This window comes from Mytilus edulis, chromosome 5 (genome assembly GCF_963676685.1).
Source record: "Mytilus edulis chromosome 5, xbMytEdul2.2, whole genome shotgun sequence".
Lineage (NCBI taxonomy): Eukaryota > Metazoa > Mollusca > Bivalvia > Mytilida > Mytilidae > Mytilus > Mytilus edulis.
The window spans coordinates 4,535,618-4,552,116 of NC_092348.1; the positions used below are offsets into that span (position 1 = coordinate 4,535,618).

At 33.6% G+C, this 16,499-nt stretch overlaps 1 protein-coding gene across 1 annotated transcript; it reads right to left on the reverse strand.

Annotated features, from left to right (window-relative positions):
* Nucleotides 1-9,057: 9,057 nt before the first annotated feature.
* On the reverse strand, nt 9,058-15,089 carry LOC139525359 (uncharacterized). Its single transcript, XM_071320593.1, has 4 exons — nt 14,629-15,089; nt 14,072-14,164; nt 11,191-11,381; nt 9,058-9,782 (listed from the first exon to the last, which is right to left on the reverse strand). The coding sequence occupies exons 1-4, from the start codon at nt 14,888-14,890 to the stop codon at nt 9,702-9,704; spliced, it is 627 nt and encodes a 208-aa protein (XP_071176694.1). The 5' UTR covers nt 14,891-15,089; the 3' UTR covers nt 9,058-9,701.
* Between the last annotated feature and the right edge of the window lie 1,410 nt (nt 15,090-16,499).

Consider the following 16,499-nt stretch of genomic DNA (forward strand, 5'->3'; position numbering starts at 1 on the left):
TGAAACTTTGGTGAATTGTTTATATCTATTGATGTAAGCTCCCTTTCAATTTTTATTAATTTCAGATTTTAAGTTTTGGATTTATGGGGCTTTATTCATAAAAAAAGGGGGATTTTTAACACTTCGGACAATAACTCAAAAAGGCTTTCACCAATGTCCATGAAACTTTGGTGAATTGTTTATATCTATTGATGTAAGCTCCCTTTCAACTTTTATAAATTTCAGATTTTACATTTCCGTGTTATGAATTTTTATGCTTAAAAAAGGGGGGATTTTCCAATTTTGGGACAATACATTTAAAGCATAAAAGACAAGTTAAAAGAGCAACGGACGTATCATGCGCTAAAGCGCAGCCCTTTATTTAATTTTTATTGCTTCTTTTTGTCGCACCTTGATCGAGTACAAAGCAAGTCCTAGGTATACTGTTAATGGTGTCTGCGGCGGGATCAACAATGTATTAGTTTCTGATTATGTCTAGTTTATGGGGAACCATTAGTGGTAGGTTAATGATATTCAATATGCTGTTGTATTAGCAATAACACATCTCATTCCCTTAGAGATTATTTACCCCACTCTCTTAGACATGGTCTATTGACTCTCAATTTTTGCTTAGTTTACATGTTTTAGTTTGTGATTAGGTCAGTTGATGGGGATCCACTTGTAGGTCAATGATATTTGGTATGCAGTTGTATAAGCATTTGCATATCTCATATCCATTGAGATTATTTGACTCTAGACTCTTGAGTTATTGTCTACTGACTTTGAAACTTTTGCTTAGTTTTCATGTTATAGTTTGTGATTAGGTCAGTTAATGGGGAACCACCAGTGGTAGGTCAATGTTAATTGGTATGCAGTAGTATAAGAATTGACACATCTCATTACAATGAAGGATATATGGCTCCTCCCCTCAGTCATGGTCTAGACTGAAACTGCTAATGTTTAGTCAATTATATTTTGTATGCAAATTTAATTGCAATTGCAAGTCTCCTTTCCATGGAGATTATTTAGGCCCACCCCTAATCATGGTTTATTGACTTTAAAACTTTTACATAGTTTACAAGTTAATGTTTGAGTCCAGGTTTGTTTAAAGGGAACAACATATGAAAATTAAATGGTATTTGGTATGCAGTTGTATTAGCATTGGCACATCTCATTTCTAAGGAGATTGTATAGCCCTGTACCCTCAGTCATGAATCATTAACCTTAAAAATTGCATAGCTTGCATGTTAAGGTATTGCTATCTCATTTCATCATTTGCATTATCAAAATTACTAAAAGTGTAAATTACATCTCTGTGTAAATAGTTACAGAAACATAATGCATTGGACACAACATTCTATACACACTACATACCAAAACAATTTATCAATGAAGTATATACTGAAATACTCAAGTTATGAAATAGTATGTATGTGCATAACCAAGAAAATTAAAGTAACTGTGTATGGTGCATGAATCTAGTAGATCTATCTGTTCCATAAATATCAATGATGTCATTGTTGAAGTTATATTTAAAATTTGAGTTATCTTCCTTTATACATAACTGTAGTTCAAACAACTGTAATGATATCTGCATTGATTTTATTGCCTTCCAATGCTTAATGAATGGCAATAGCTAATTTTAATTTTCCACTGCAAAATGAATACAACCTTTATACTTTAGTGGTCTCAATCACTTAGTAATGTTTTGATTCGATCATTATAAGAGGCGCCACTCATATAAGAACACAGAATGAAGTGTGTATCAGTTTATCTATTTTCCATGGAGATTATTTGGTCCTGTCCCAACAGTAATGGATCATCAACTATCAATCTTTTGCACTGTATGTGTTACTGTTAATTTTACAGGTCAGTTTATAGGGAACCATTGATTAATGGAAGAAAAGTAACATTTGGTATGCAGTTGTATATGCATCTCATTTCCGTGGAGATTAATTGGTAGTCTCCCGTCAGTCATGGTCCTAAGATGTAATAACTTTTGCATATTTAACATTTTATGGAATATGAATTTAAGAATTGACATATCTCATTTGAATTGAGATTGTTTGGCCTTTCCCCTCAGTATTGGTCCAGTTTTCATAGTTAACGTTAAAATATCACTGCTCAATTTTCACCATTCGCAGTATACTATCAAAATAATACCGGTATACAGACATTTCTCTGTCAATATTGTATTTATCTCTATGAGGTAACCTCAAGGGTGGATCTATTGATATTCAGTTGGATATATTTCAATATCACTTAGGATAGGATATAATTACATAACATGAATATTTTTCACATTAGATTAGCATCTTGAATTTCTAGCTTTGATTAAAAAAATACAGTTAGACGTTTGACATAAGTTAGGCTGGATCCCCCTTATCTTGTTTGCTGTTATATCAAGCCTATTTAATGGTGACACATCACTTCCAAATCTGATTTCTTACTTGTCTGGAATCTAACCAATGACATCAACAATGAATGCAAACCTGTCCCCCAAATGGTAGATTTAATTTCTAATTTAAAAAGAAATAGACGTGGAATGATTGTTTAAACTACCAACAAGAGTTTAAATACAGTGGATATAAGCAATGTTGCATTTTAGTGTTTCTGTTGTGTCATTGTTCTCCTCTTATATTTGATGTTTTTCCCTCAGTTTTAGTTTGTAACCTGTATTTGTTTTTTTCTCAATTGATTTATGAATTTCGAACAGCAATATACTACAGATGCCTTTATTGTGCTCTCTGAAATCACTACATCTTCTCTATCTTCTAAAGGTTCCCTCTGATTTTTAATCAGAAACATAAAAATCTCAATTCATTTTAGACAAAGATAAGATTGAAAGCTACGTCCTTTTGAATTCACAATTAGGTAGGTTGTCTTTCTTTGATAATTTCACAATTAGACAATAACTGTTTCGGTTCTTTTACATCCGTAGCTCTCAAATATTCGGCTTTGAGCTTTCCTGAAAAGAGTAAATCCAAAATAACTATTCGGATGTATGAAATTTAAAATTTCTTTATTTCCCATTTTTTTTACCTTGATTGTATGTCGCCTTCTTTTAATATCATGACGAAACCATTGTAGAATACTTTTGACAATGAAGCTTGATCACTTTTTATCGACATTGATTATATTTGTTGGGTCGATTATATCGAATAATTGCCTTGCCATTTTCAGATATAAATTACATTTTTTTTTACTTCTTCTATACTTTGTGCTTCTATGTAGATGTTGATTTTGTATGTAGTACTTAATTCTCTTAGAACGGCTGATTGTTCTGTCGTTTATTTCAGGTCTTCAAAATTAAACCTTTTTTTCTTCTTACTTTTCCCTTTATATGTTTGGTTTTTTTTGTTTGTTCTATAAGTAACTTGTAGTTGATATTATCCCAATTTTGTCTGTCATCATAGTTGTCTAACACACCAAAAATATATGATTTTGTTTTATGCTTAATCATTTGATTTGAGCCTTGCTATATTAGCCCCTTTCTTAGCTGATTTTATTTTGATGCCTCTCTCAGTTTATATCTGATGATGGCTCCCAGTTAACAGTGGTCCCCTTCTCGATCTTTGTCTTCTTCATCATCTGTGTGTCCAAGACTGCTGCTATCTCTCGAAGGACTTGGTCATGGCGCCATGTACATCCTTTATCATCCAGAGCTGCCCTACATGACCACACAACATTTTCTAGATTTACTGGCTAACCGCACAAGGATGTTGGTCGTACGTCGTGTACTGATCTCCACATCTGATGCCAACTGATCGTTCTTGGTCGTGCCATGTTTCATTTCAAATATTGTATTTGTTGTTTCATGCTGACGGCTCTAACTTGGCGATCCTTTCTTTTCCACGACGGGGAACAACTGTATCTAAACAAGTTCCCTTCTATGTCTTACATCTGCTGAGTGCCATAATGTTTGCTAAGCGTTTAAAAAAACCATGTCATCCTGATGTTACCACTCCCGCTATGTCCTTATGAATTAATAGACTCTCTGCACGTCAACAGCATTCTTAGTCTCCCATTTCTGTCCTGTCCTGACAACAACAGTTGCGTCTGTCCCTTGTCATCTTTATTGTCTCTTAACACCATATTTTGTTTGGTAATAGAAGACTGTGATAACCAAAGTTTTGAACTGGTGCTGTACGAACCAATGCTGCAAAAACTCTCTGGAACCCAAGCCATTTGCGTAAGTGTCTGTTGAACATCCTCTCTAGACAATTTTTAGTGAGAGGTTCATCAACAGAGGCAATGTGATTCTTGGTACTTTTCAATTCTGATAGAACCATGCCTTGTAATTTCCAGGTACACCAAACTTGTCTATAATGTCCTTCCGCTTTCCTGCCTGTGATACCATCTCATCTACGCTTTCTCGTTCGTTCAAAGAAATCACTTGACTAAGCTTTTGATTGGTTTCTCCATGGTTTATCTCTTTCTTTCTGTCCTACACCTTTCCTTTCTTCAATATCAGACTCTTTGACCTTGGAGGATTGAATTCATGCATGCCCAGTCTACAAGCTCGCCGAGGTCTTGCAGGATCCACTTGCCTTTAAAAACTGACTGCTGTTATTGTCATGTCAATCCCGGCCGACTGCTGTTGTTAATGGTTGACTGACCACAGATTACATAACTGGTCATCTTCTCTGCTTATTTTACTAGTAGATGCATGCTGCTTAGAAAAGAACTACTGATATGGTACATCTTGAACAATCGTTATGAAAACGTTTGTATGTTTGAGACACCCTAGTACTCCTGACACTCCACCTTTCTGAACTTAGGTGTCAATATAGTTTTCGACAAGCATGTATATTTTGTAACCAGCTTTGCCAAGATTGCCAGACAAAGTTTTACCATATAGCTGAGAAGTGATATGGTTCTAAACTGTTTCAGCTCTTTCCAAACTTCCTCCTTTGGAATTAAATAACCATCGGATTTTTGTAACCGATTTCTTCTCCATATCACTTAGACAAGTCTCCATAGTTGATTTGCGAGGTTTTGACAGTCCTCATAGACACTGTATGGAATGTCGTTTGGTCCTGGTGCTGATGCTGCTCTCGCTTTCTTTAAAGTTGACATCACTTCGTAAAATGTGAGTCCGACATATCAAACTCTATTGTTGGCTTATTTGGACTTATCAATCTATGTTGGTCTCCAAGATCTTTTTCTCTGTCCGGATCACTTTAGTAACTCATAATGTCCATTTACTTCATTTGGGCAATACCTGATCTTTCATCTCCGAGAAGTTTCTTTATAAAGCCGAAATAATAAGTTAAAATTTTGATTTCATTCGTAGCCCCTACCTTTTGGTTCTTTCTAAGGTTCTTTGCTCTCCTAAGTGTTTGCATTCTTTCCCAGTTTACATTTCTTAGCTCTTTCAATGCCTCTCGTTTGTGTATGTCTGCTTTCTTTTAGCACTTTGTTAAGTTGCGTTGTTCTCTCGTCAGTTTGTCAATTTTTACTTACTCCTCTGTTCTCCTTCGTGTTCTGGATTTCACCATTTTTGTTTTTCTATTCTAAACCTATAAGAGAGCTACCATTTAATTTTTAATGCATTGATAATGATACTCATTGCTTTTTATCTTTCTGTCTACATCTACTCCGAGTGATGAATGTAACACTTGTCTACATCTACTCCGATTGATGAATGCAACACTTGTAATACATCCTCATCAAACTGGATTCATTCTTTCTTACAAGCTGATGGTGGTACCGGTGTTGGTGGGTCAATTCTTTCCCATGATGTTTTCCCTCCTTCCTGTTGACTGTTTATATTCATTCGTAACTTATTCATTGCTTTTTCATCTTGTGCATAGAGGTGTTGAAAACTGTGGTATGTTTCCTGTTTCATCTCCTCTCCGTCTCATCAAGTTCCCTTTGTGTCGTTCAAGAATTGTTGTCACTGAACAACCCATCTTTGTGCAATGAGTCCTTTCTCATTTTTGCATATCTTTCAACACCTACAAACTCGATATGTGCCCATTGTCTTGTTGTCAGTGTGTAAGTTCAAGTTATTTCCATTGAGTGATTGTTCCTCCTGTCGCACAACGATGAGATGTCTTATTATATATATGTTCATAGCAATGCTTTAGACTCTCAATAACTCAGTTAAACTCAGGTTTGTCAAACTGTTGAATGCCTTGGTACCGGTCTTCCTCTGTTGCCAACAGTCTTTCCTTGTTGACACCATCATATCCATGGTTGTCAATTAGTCTTTCCTAATATAGTCACTGGAGTCTGTAGATATATGAATACCTTACATACAGCGGTCACAGAGCTCAGCTGGTTCTATCATCAAGTGGATCCTCTCTTCTTGACTAGTTTGGCGCTTTACTCGACAACCTCCAAGGGGTGCACCGAAGGAGGTGATTAAGTTCAGACAGGAACCAGCTAACTCTTCCACTGTTTTTCTCTCTTCCTCCATACCCATTTAAAAGCTTCCTCTGCTTGTCTCTTAGCTTCTCTAACCAAGCTTCTTCTTACTGGTCCAGTTAGTCCTAGGAACCCCAAGATATCCCTGATTATCAATTGCTGATCTAAGCTTGTTATTGTAAACTGGCTAAATCTTCTTTAATCTGGTGATTTTCCGTGTTAGTTTATGGATTATCTTGTTCGGGAAAATGGTCCCCTATCAGGCATTTATTGTTATTACATAAATCTATAATATGGTCGCCATTTTCATTTCTCATATGGCAATTATGTCTGTCTAGGTAAAAGATTTATGCCAGAATTTTCTGCGATAGACGGTTTTCCTCAATTTCCCCAACTTATATACATGTATAGGCATATTAAAAGTACAAACATAACATAAATAAGACAAGATGTACAAGAGTACTGGCAGTTAATGAAAACTTATTCAAAGGTCATTGTCGCCAATAACAACATTTAAAAATACCCAGATTTTCAAGACAAATCTAACTATCAGTACACAGAAGTGAAAGAAAACACATGTAGTCTTGGAAAGTGTGACCTTGTTTTAGTTTATTCCATTAATGCTTTATTTCTGGTTTTATAACTTTTTAAGTGAATGAATATTATGTGATGAATGTGTAGATTTTATCTGATAAAAGGGTTAAGATGTGTTTATATATCTTAGGCTTTCCATATACTTCGGACTCGGAGTGTTGCTGATAAAAACGTATCTATAAGTTGGAGTGCTTCATATGCACGTTAGTCGAAATGTAAATATCGGGTAAAAGGTACTTAGCAATATGTGAAGGCTAACGGCTAACAGACTCAGTAAGGGACGACATCAGAAGTTCAATGTAGGATGAAAAACTTAATTCATATAGTTCATTCACTGACCTCTTCCTCCTCTTAACTTAATTTGGGAAAAAAGGATTGACCAATATGGATATATATATATAAAGTTGATGTCAATTTAACAAAACTTGCAGCAATTTTGACCCCTACCCCCACCCCAAAATATTTGAATTAAGTGTTTTTATCCTTCATTGATTTTATTGATGTCGTCCCTAATAAATAAAAAAAATATGTCAGAAATCATCAAAGACATTTGAGGCATCAATTCAAACCAATACCAATTACCAGCACCACAATTCCAACACAAAAGTATGGAATCTGATCACCTCGAATGATGATTATGATCAACATTGAAACTGTTTTAAAATTCATTAACTTGATTTTCATCGGTTTTTTAATAACATAAGCAACACGATGGGTGCCACATGTGGTGCAGGATCTTCTTGCCCTTCCGGAGCAACTAGGATCCCCCAGTTTTTGATGGGGTTCGTGTTGCTTAGTCTTATGGTTTCTGTGTTGCGTCTTGTGTACTATTATTTGTATGTTTATCTTTTTTCTTTTTTAGCCATGAGGTTGTCAGCTTATTTTCGATCTATGAGTTTGAATGTCGCTGTGGTATCTTTCGCCCCTCTTTCATAGCTATTTAGTAGCTACATTTTTGTTCATCAAGTTTGCAATTAAATAGTGTCTGCATTAAGAGGGGGTCTCATTGGGGGGTTCCGATCCCGGATCCCGCTTACTGTTTTGTCCGATTCCCGTATCCCGCTTACACTATGTACGTAAGCAATTCTCATTTTTTTGTCATTTCCCGGGTCCTGCTAGGCCTCATTTCCCGTTTTCCCGACACAATAATAAGACTTTCACGTGTCACGCTAAGAAAAAATCGGCAATCCCGCGTCACGCTTAGATCCCAATGAGACCCACTTAAGAATTTGTTATGCATTTCATGCAGGCATGTTTGTGATATAACATTGTAGTATATTAGGTTGCGTTAAACAAAAGTTGACCTATGACATTTTATCATTTATTTTGACAGGATGTTGAAAGTCGTATACATATATGTTTACTAAGTACTGCTGTACTATAATCATAATACTATAATCAGAGGGTACATGTACCTATTGCTTTTAAAATGGGGTAGTGGTTTATAAGAGTTATTACCACTTTTCTAAAATAAGTCAACATTGAAGGACTGTCTGTTTGTTAAGTTCACGCATCATTATGTATACATATAATTTAATTTGATGCGACTGTCGTACAAGTGAGAGGTTTAGCGCTATAAAACCAGGTTCAAATCTAACATTTTCTACATTTGAAAATGCCTGTACCAAGTCAGGTATGACAGTTCTTGTCCATTCGTTTTTATGTGTTTTGTCATTTGATTTTGCCATGTGATTATGGACTTTCCGATTGGATTCTCCTCTGAGTTCATTATTTTTGTGATTTTACTTTTTACTCCTATAAGAAGTACAAAATGTAGTTTGACATTTATCGTAGGTATATTCTAAAAAAATTAACATGTTTGCCTCTGTCAGATTCTTCTCTATCTGTGACGGGTTTCAAGATAATAGACATAACTTGCATTTTACCCTATGCTATATTGTCACGTCGGTCATGTTGGTTAGCATTCGGAAAAGTTTAACAGACGGACAACGTACGAAGATGACAAGACGGTGGACGCCAAGTTATGAGAGGTCAGCTGAAAATGAATTTTAAAAAAAATGAACACAACATGTATCCCCAACTGTAAAGATTGAATTACAAATCATTAAGTAAAACATCTAATGTCGGGCACAAAATATAAGTGATAAGCCCGGTGATAAAGAATATTTTAATGATTAATATTAACTTTTGAAATTGCGTTGCTATAATAAGACTTATAAAGCTAGTCTCAATAAATAATAATGTAGTATGTTACAATGCTAAGATGACAAATAATATCATATATATTTACGATGTGGCATATATCCAAGGTCATTAGCAATTCATTTAATGTACAAATTCACTTATCTACATCTTTAAGGACATTTATACTTTAGTACACTAATACGACTATTGACACCATCCTCTATCATGGTACTTATTAGAAGTACTAGTTGATATATGTTACTTTCCACTTATGTTTTATATTTGTGTATTGTAATTTACACAGATCTAACTCATCTAAGATTAAGGCGCTTGTTGGAATTATACAGTATCAACCCGAATAAAACTCAGGTGAAAATTAGAATAAAATCTCTACAACATATACAACAATAATTTTCAACTCTGCAAGTTTATAATTGAACAAATATACAACTTTGAGAATCTATCCAATAACTTAATAAAAAATATGGCACTTGTCCATCTCATATTCATTCAAATTTTCTGATTCGCTCACGCTCAGTAACAAAATGTTTGGTTTTGTTAATACAAAACTATTCTTCAGATCTCATAAAAACTAGCACTATAATATGTCACTATAGTACAAATTCTGAGAATCCACAGGCAACGAGTTCCCCGTCCCCATCTGTTAACCAAGTCTTCGAGAAATATGTGCCCTAAAAAAGAATTACATAAATATTTATAATCTGTATATCAGAGGTTAACAATTTATTTATCTGACCTCCTATATATACATTTGTAGGAATATTCTTGGTTAAAAGCGACCGCGTTGAGACAGAATAGATGTAATATGGGGTTAGCAGGCTTGGTTTATTTAATCCACGGCTAGTATTTGGGTTACGTGCCTTTATTTGTATGTAAAAAAATAACACTGCGTCGGAGAGATCTGAAACGTTTCGCCTAGACAACAGATGAAGAAATTGATGATGAACGATTAAAATAAACACAGAAAGCACATTAAAAAGCTAATTAGCTGTTATTGTCGACATTTGTTTTTGTACTTTTTTGTTCACGGTACTTTTGGTACCGTTAATTTGATTCTATCCCAAATTCATGGTTTTGATGTTATATTGGCTATTCTCATCGGATTTTGTCTAATGCTTAGTCTAAAATGCCGCATATTCGGAAAGTTGATAAGATAAATTCGTAACAGAGTGTGCTAATGACCTACTAGTACTACGATTTACGTAGGGCAGTAATTTCGATATGGGGTCAGAGCGAATCCCCTCAGTATGTAATTTTCTGATCCCTCTATATATATTTGTATATATATAGTCATATTAGGTCACTAGAACACTGTGAAACTAATAATACCTGGTAAATTGTGTAAGAAACTTTCGACTGTCTATATTATATACTAGTATATTTCGGTTTTAATATTTGGAAGAAACGCATTCATGGTGCTTCTATCTTTGATGGTCGAAATGCAGTGTGATGGTCGGAATTCCGACGATATGCAATGTTGACTTAGCGATGGTTATTTGAAGCGAATATTGAAAAAGATGCTCCAGTAAATGTATGGTCTCAGTGAAGATCGTTCGGCGGAAAAGTATGTAAATTATGCCATATGTATAACCCAAAAACACAACAGCAATAAAAGAAGTTATAAATACAAATGAATTCTATGAAGACCTACGAATGATTACCTGGAAAAAGTTAACATAGGTTTCATATTTTGTCCTGTTCATACGTAAACATACGATATTAGTTTTGCTCATTATTGACAATCTTTTTTTTCTCTAGTTGTTTAAATCCTCGTCATTTGGTCTCTGGTGGGTACTATAAATTGTCTCGTTTTTAATTATACCACCTTCACCTATTTTTATTTTGGATTGTTTGGCTATCCTGCTTGTGAATTATACTGTTATGTTTAGAAAGGTTAAATTGTGTTTGGTATAGTCACCTTTTTGTGTGTAATTCATGCGCAATATAAAAAAAATCCCATAGGTAATTTGCGTTTCAATATTTGTAATAGTTTTCAATATGTATGCGATAAAAATATGCATAAAATATCAACCAATGACAATAATATACGTATAACCTAAGTCCTTTCTATTGTACTACCTTTGGTAGATATTTGGGAACCTTCCTATCTGTGATCCATGCGTGAAATCCCGGTTTGTATGGACAGAACACTTGTCTGTCTTCCTCCTCCTCGTTCTCATCAATGCTGCAGAAGTCCCATTTATTATCATATAGATCTTTACCATTATACTTCACAGATATACCTAACTCTCCTCCATTGTATTCCTCATCTGTAAAAACAAACAGATATTATATCTTACGCTGACATTTTTTTGTGCGGACAAAAATTGGGGAGAACTACAACATTTGCGTATGAGATATTATCTCGTTGATGAGTGCAGTACGTAGCATGTTTGAAACTACCTAAGAAAATTAATCGAGGGAGGGTTGGAAATTACCTATACAAAGATTACAACTAAGATAGATTTTGTTCTTGTTTCTTGTCTATTAGGTCATATAGATCCTAAAATTTCTACGTTTTTATACGTCATTCCTGACTTTGAAATGTTTTGGCTTTGGTATTCGTTATGGAAAGCGCTTCAAACGCACGGAATTTATAAAATGTTATTTTCGTCATCTATATTTATGTTACTGTAAAGTGAATAATGTTACATTTGTCTCAATTTTACGAATATTTTTTTTAATGCCTAAGTCATATACTAATTTAAGCTGGTTAACGCATATACTATCAAATATTTTCAACATCCAGATAATTCCATATTATCATTGTTCTTATAAGTACGGTTTATACATCAAAGGTAAATTGGGTTTACCATAGATTATATCGATAACGATACAGATTTAATAGCGATAAAAAAAACAACATTGGAACGTCCTACCTAGTAATGTGATAGGTTATTTTAAAATCAAATTGCAGGCTTTGAAAACCTCCAATCATTTGCAATCGATTTAAAAATAGCATCTTGAAGAGGACAATGTCACATAAACCTGGGTTTCGATATGTTTTTAGTCATTTACCAAAACCACTCTGATTTTTTTTATCCCCAGTGCTTTTCAACTTTGCATTTCATTATTTTTTTTTTAACTTTTTTTACAGTGACTTGACTGTTAGTGTTGCTATCCACCAATTGCAACTCATTCAAAATTTTGACCAAATTGCAATTTGTTTTATAAAATCAAATTGTTCAACTGGTCAGAATATTGAACAAATTGTTCAGCCAAAATGTGAAAGTGCAAGGTGATAAAATAAAATATACTTACTATCCTACAAGGTCTTTATAGTTTGATCTTCTGGTTCAGGTTGGTGTATATAATAATTATAAATTGTATTTTTTTCAGGTAACATCACAGGCTTCTATAACACTTGTTTGTTGTTGTTTTTTTGTAATATCAAATAATCCAAAAACGATGTTTATGTAAGAAGTTCCCGCGCAAATGTCATGTGTTACCGAAACGGGAAACACACAAAAGAATTGTAGGTGCATGTTGTCATTCGCATTCCGATTAATTTACACAGTTCAATAAAATATATATGTTAACATTATCTATATTGGTTTTGAATTTAGTTACTAGATCAGAAAAATGATTTGTTTTTCGCAGACAACACAAAATAATATACATATTAACTCGACACTTAATCTAAACATCCCTACAACAAAATGGGACGACCAACCAGATTTCCTAATTTTGATAAAGGTGAAATATGTAGAATAAGAATTGTGCACTCTGGAATAAGATCATAAATAAAGCCCTATATAGAGTGTAAACAAAAAAAAATAATGTATGAAATCATTGTTTATTACATCTGCTTGCATAATAATATTGAAGTTGAAACTAACAACGATCACGTGTATCCTGTCAACCCCTGAAAAACATAATATTGTCTTCTTGACTACTTCCGCAAACCGTGGTCTGGTAAAATGATATATTGTTATAGTGTATGTTAATAAGACTTTAACTCCCAGACTTTAATGATGTTATTACTAAATTTGTCTATCAATCTGTATAGTTATATTATAGCCATTACCATACTAAAGGTAAGATGTTTTATTTTGAATTGCTATAAAAATGTCCAAACTAAACTTTTATATAGTTTTTCTTTCGAAAAGGATTTTATATTTATAAGAATCATATATCATTTAAAATAATACATCATATATTCAGTAAAATACGTGTGAAATAACAATATGCTATTGATAAGTTTCCTTGGGGAGATAACCTAAAATACTATTCTTTTGAATAAAGATTTTTTGAAACCAAAAAAGATTACCTCCCCTTCCTACAAACATATTGCAATTTCACAAATATTTTACTGAATATGAAATGTTTTTATTCACATAATGTGTGATTTTTATGAATATAGAATACTTTTCGAAAGAAAAACTATATAAAAGCTTAGTTGGACATTTTTATAGCAATCAAAAATAAAACAGTTCACCTTTAGTATGGTAATGGCTATAATATAACAATACAGATTGATAGACAAATTTAGTAATAACATCATTAAAGTGGAGTTAAAGTCTTATTAACATACACTATAACAATATATCATTTTACCAGACCATGGTTTGCGGAAGTAGTCAAGAAGTACTATTTTGTTGTATTCTGTGTGATTAAATATGTACTTTCGATTTGTTTGCGCTGTTGTATTCTTTGAGGTTATAAATGTATTATTAGTGTTTTTGCACTATTTTGTTGTATTTTGTGGTTATAAATGTATTTTCCGTGTTTCTTTGTCTGATTTGTTTGTCATCTGCGAGGTTCGGTGTTTTTTTGCACTGTTATTTTGTATTCTACTTTGCTTTACGTATACAAATAACGTATTTTCACAGTTTTTTGGTAACCTTTGCGGCTGTGCGTGTAATATGAATGATGTTTACACTGTGTTTGTGCATGTAGATAATTACTCAATGTCATTTTATTTGATAACGACACATCACGTAATAAGTTATAGCCTTACCAAAAGTTACATTCACAAAAGTTCGAGATTTGATTCCTCCTGATTGTTTATCTGGCAGTAGAATAACTTTACCAATAGTATCTTTGTCGCCATCTGTAATCAAACAAAATTATGACTGAGAAAAAAAGTCGTTTTACTTCATGGTTTAAAGATAGTCATCCATACACACTTTTAACACTTTATTTGTTTTTTTTTTGTTGCTTTTAATAATCAAGAATGCTATGATAATAGCATGTAAATTTACTGATCTGATAGAAGAAAAACTACATTATTGTCCAAACTTTACTCGACATTGTCTTGGATCGCCTTCGAAGTTTGCATATTATGAATATCTTTTGCTGTTTTTCGCAAAATCAAAAAAATAACTATAACACAAAGTTGGCCCTAGAGGATCATGTGCACGTGATTATCTATTTTTTTTTAAAAGCTTTATTCTAAAATGTAAACTACTATCGCCTAGACCTAATGCATAAATAGTCTTCCCTCCAGCATTTTTTTTCTGTACCATAGAAGTCCTTATAAAAAGAACTGTTAAACTTATTATTTTTCATACTCACCACAAGAATCCCACAAGGTTCCTATAGCAACATAGTTATTGTCTTTTATGAACTTTCTCCATGCTATTTCTGAATCAGTTAATTCATCTACATCCTCGTTAATCTTTTTTCCAGCAGACTTTTTAAGATTTGTTTTTAAAATTTCCTCTGGTGGACCATGATTGAAAAAGATCATATAAAGACTGAACACAGAACACATCAATATCAGCAAAATAATTAGCGGAATTTTACGGCAGTTCATTTTTATTCCAAATATGCGCATTCCTTTAAAAGAGCACAAACGGTACTAATTTTAATGCACCAATTCAAAGTTTCAAACAATTATAAAAATCCGTCGGTGTAATAGTTAATCATGACAGTCCCACTATTTATGATACTATTAATTGCACTGATAAGTTTTTAACAACACAATTACATTTAGAGTTTGACCCTTTATTTAATCACATGATAAACTTATGTATACATGTACAATTGAGTGACATAATAATGACTGTTCCATGAACTAGTTTCTTCATTTGGAGTTGAGTTTTCCGGTTTTAGCGTCAATGTATCGTCTTTCAAGAGTCGTACCAAACTAAGTGCAACACAACTATCCAAAATTGTCAAGATCTCTTTAAAAGAGATTGTGTATGAAAGCTAATAAAGGAAGCTTTTCGACACCTTTTATAGTTTTTATCTACCTATAAGGGAAAAATTTATCTGCTCCCCCCCTTTTTTTGGGCCGATCAATGCATTTGAATGGGAACATATAGTTGGAACCACCCCCTTTACTCTGGGTTGGGACCCCCCCTTTTAAAATGGCTGGATGCGCCACGGAGTTATGTGTTAAGTTTACAATGAGCTTTAAGATAAGTTATTGGAGGGCTGTCGAGATTAATTTTGCATATTTGGGATAAAAAAAATTAACTGCCGTAAAATCCACTGATTATTTTGCTGATATTGATGTGTTCTGTTTCACTGAAAGGTCGTTATTTTAAATAAGTATAATAGAACACTTTTATAATCGCCGACTAAACCTAAATGTTATGCCGACGCCGACGAGATGTATGATCGCTATGTCTCACTTCATAGACTAAATATCAGATTCGACAAAAATCTAAAATCTAAAATATATTGAACGAACTACATCTAACCATTATCTAATTCCTTAAACATAGATGTGGTAAAAACTAACCTAAGCCATAAATGTGTGAAGTCTAGGTATAAAAGAATACCAAAATTAAGTGTGGAACTTCTTACTAAAACTCCGTGTTTCAACTGACGAAAGTCAAGATTTCTATGATTTGAAACTGCTTTGGTCTTGATCTTAATGCAAAACTGAATCAATGGCATGCAATTATAATGTAAAGGTCAAGGTCACATAAAGGTTAGTGTTGACCTTAACATTTCATTCCTCTATGATTGGTACTAGCTCATATCTCGACCTCGAAAGACGGGCAAAATGTTATATCCCCTACCCTGGTTCGTTTGGTAAGAGAATAATGAATGACAGGTTTTACAGTCATATACTTTTGAAAGGATACTAATAACTATGTCACAGTGCGATGTAGAATATCTACTCAAAATAGTAAGAATATAGAAGCAATTTAATTAAGGTGCCAGCTGAAGGACGCATCCGGGTGTGGGATTTTCTTGATACATTACAGACCCATGTGTGGCCTTCGACTGTTGTCTGCTCTATGGTCGGGTTGTTGTCGCTTTGACACATTCCCCATTTCCTCTCTCAATTTTAATAATGAAATTTATAAAGAAATTTTTTAAATCATAATTCTAATAGTATATAGGTATTTATTTATCTGTATTAATCAAATTCAATATACACGTAAAGTCTGGCGCAAGCTCTGCTGTCAAGTTAGTAACACACGTTTTGA

Bases quoted from the DNA above. Each gene is read 5' to 3' on its own strand.
- LOC139525359 (XM_071320593.1), bottom strand. From the start codon at position 14,890: ATGCGCATATTTGGAATAAAAATGAACTGCCGTAAAATTCCGCTAATT. The intron at 14,165-14,628 runs GTGAGTATGAAA...GTTTGATTACAG, and splicing joins AACCTTGTGGGATTCTTGTG to ATGGCGACAAAGATACTATT. The intron at 9,783-11,190 runs GTAGTACAATAG...ATTCTTTTTTAG, and splicing joins TTCCCAAATATCTACCAAAG to GGCACATATTTCTCGAAGAC.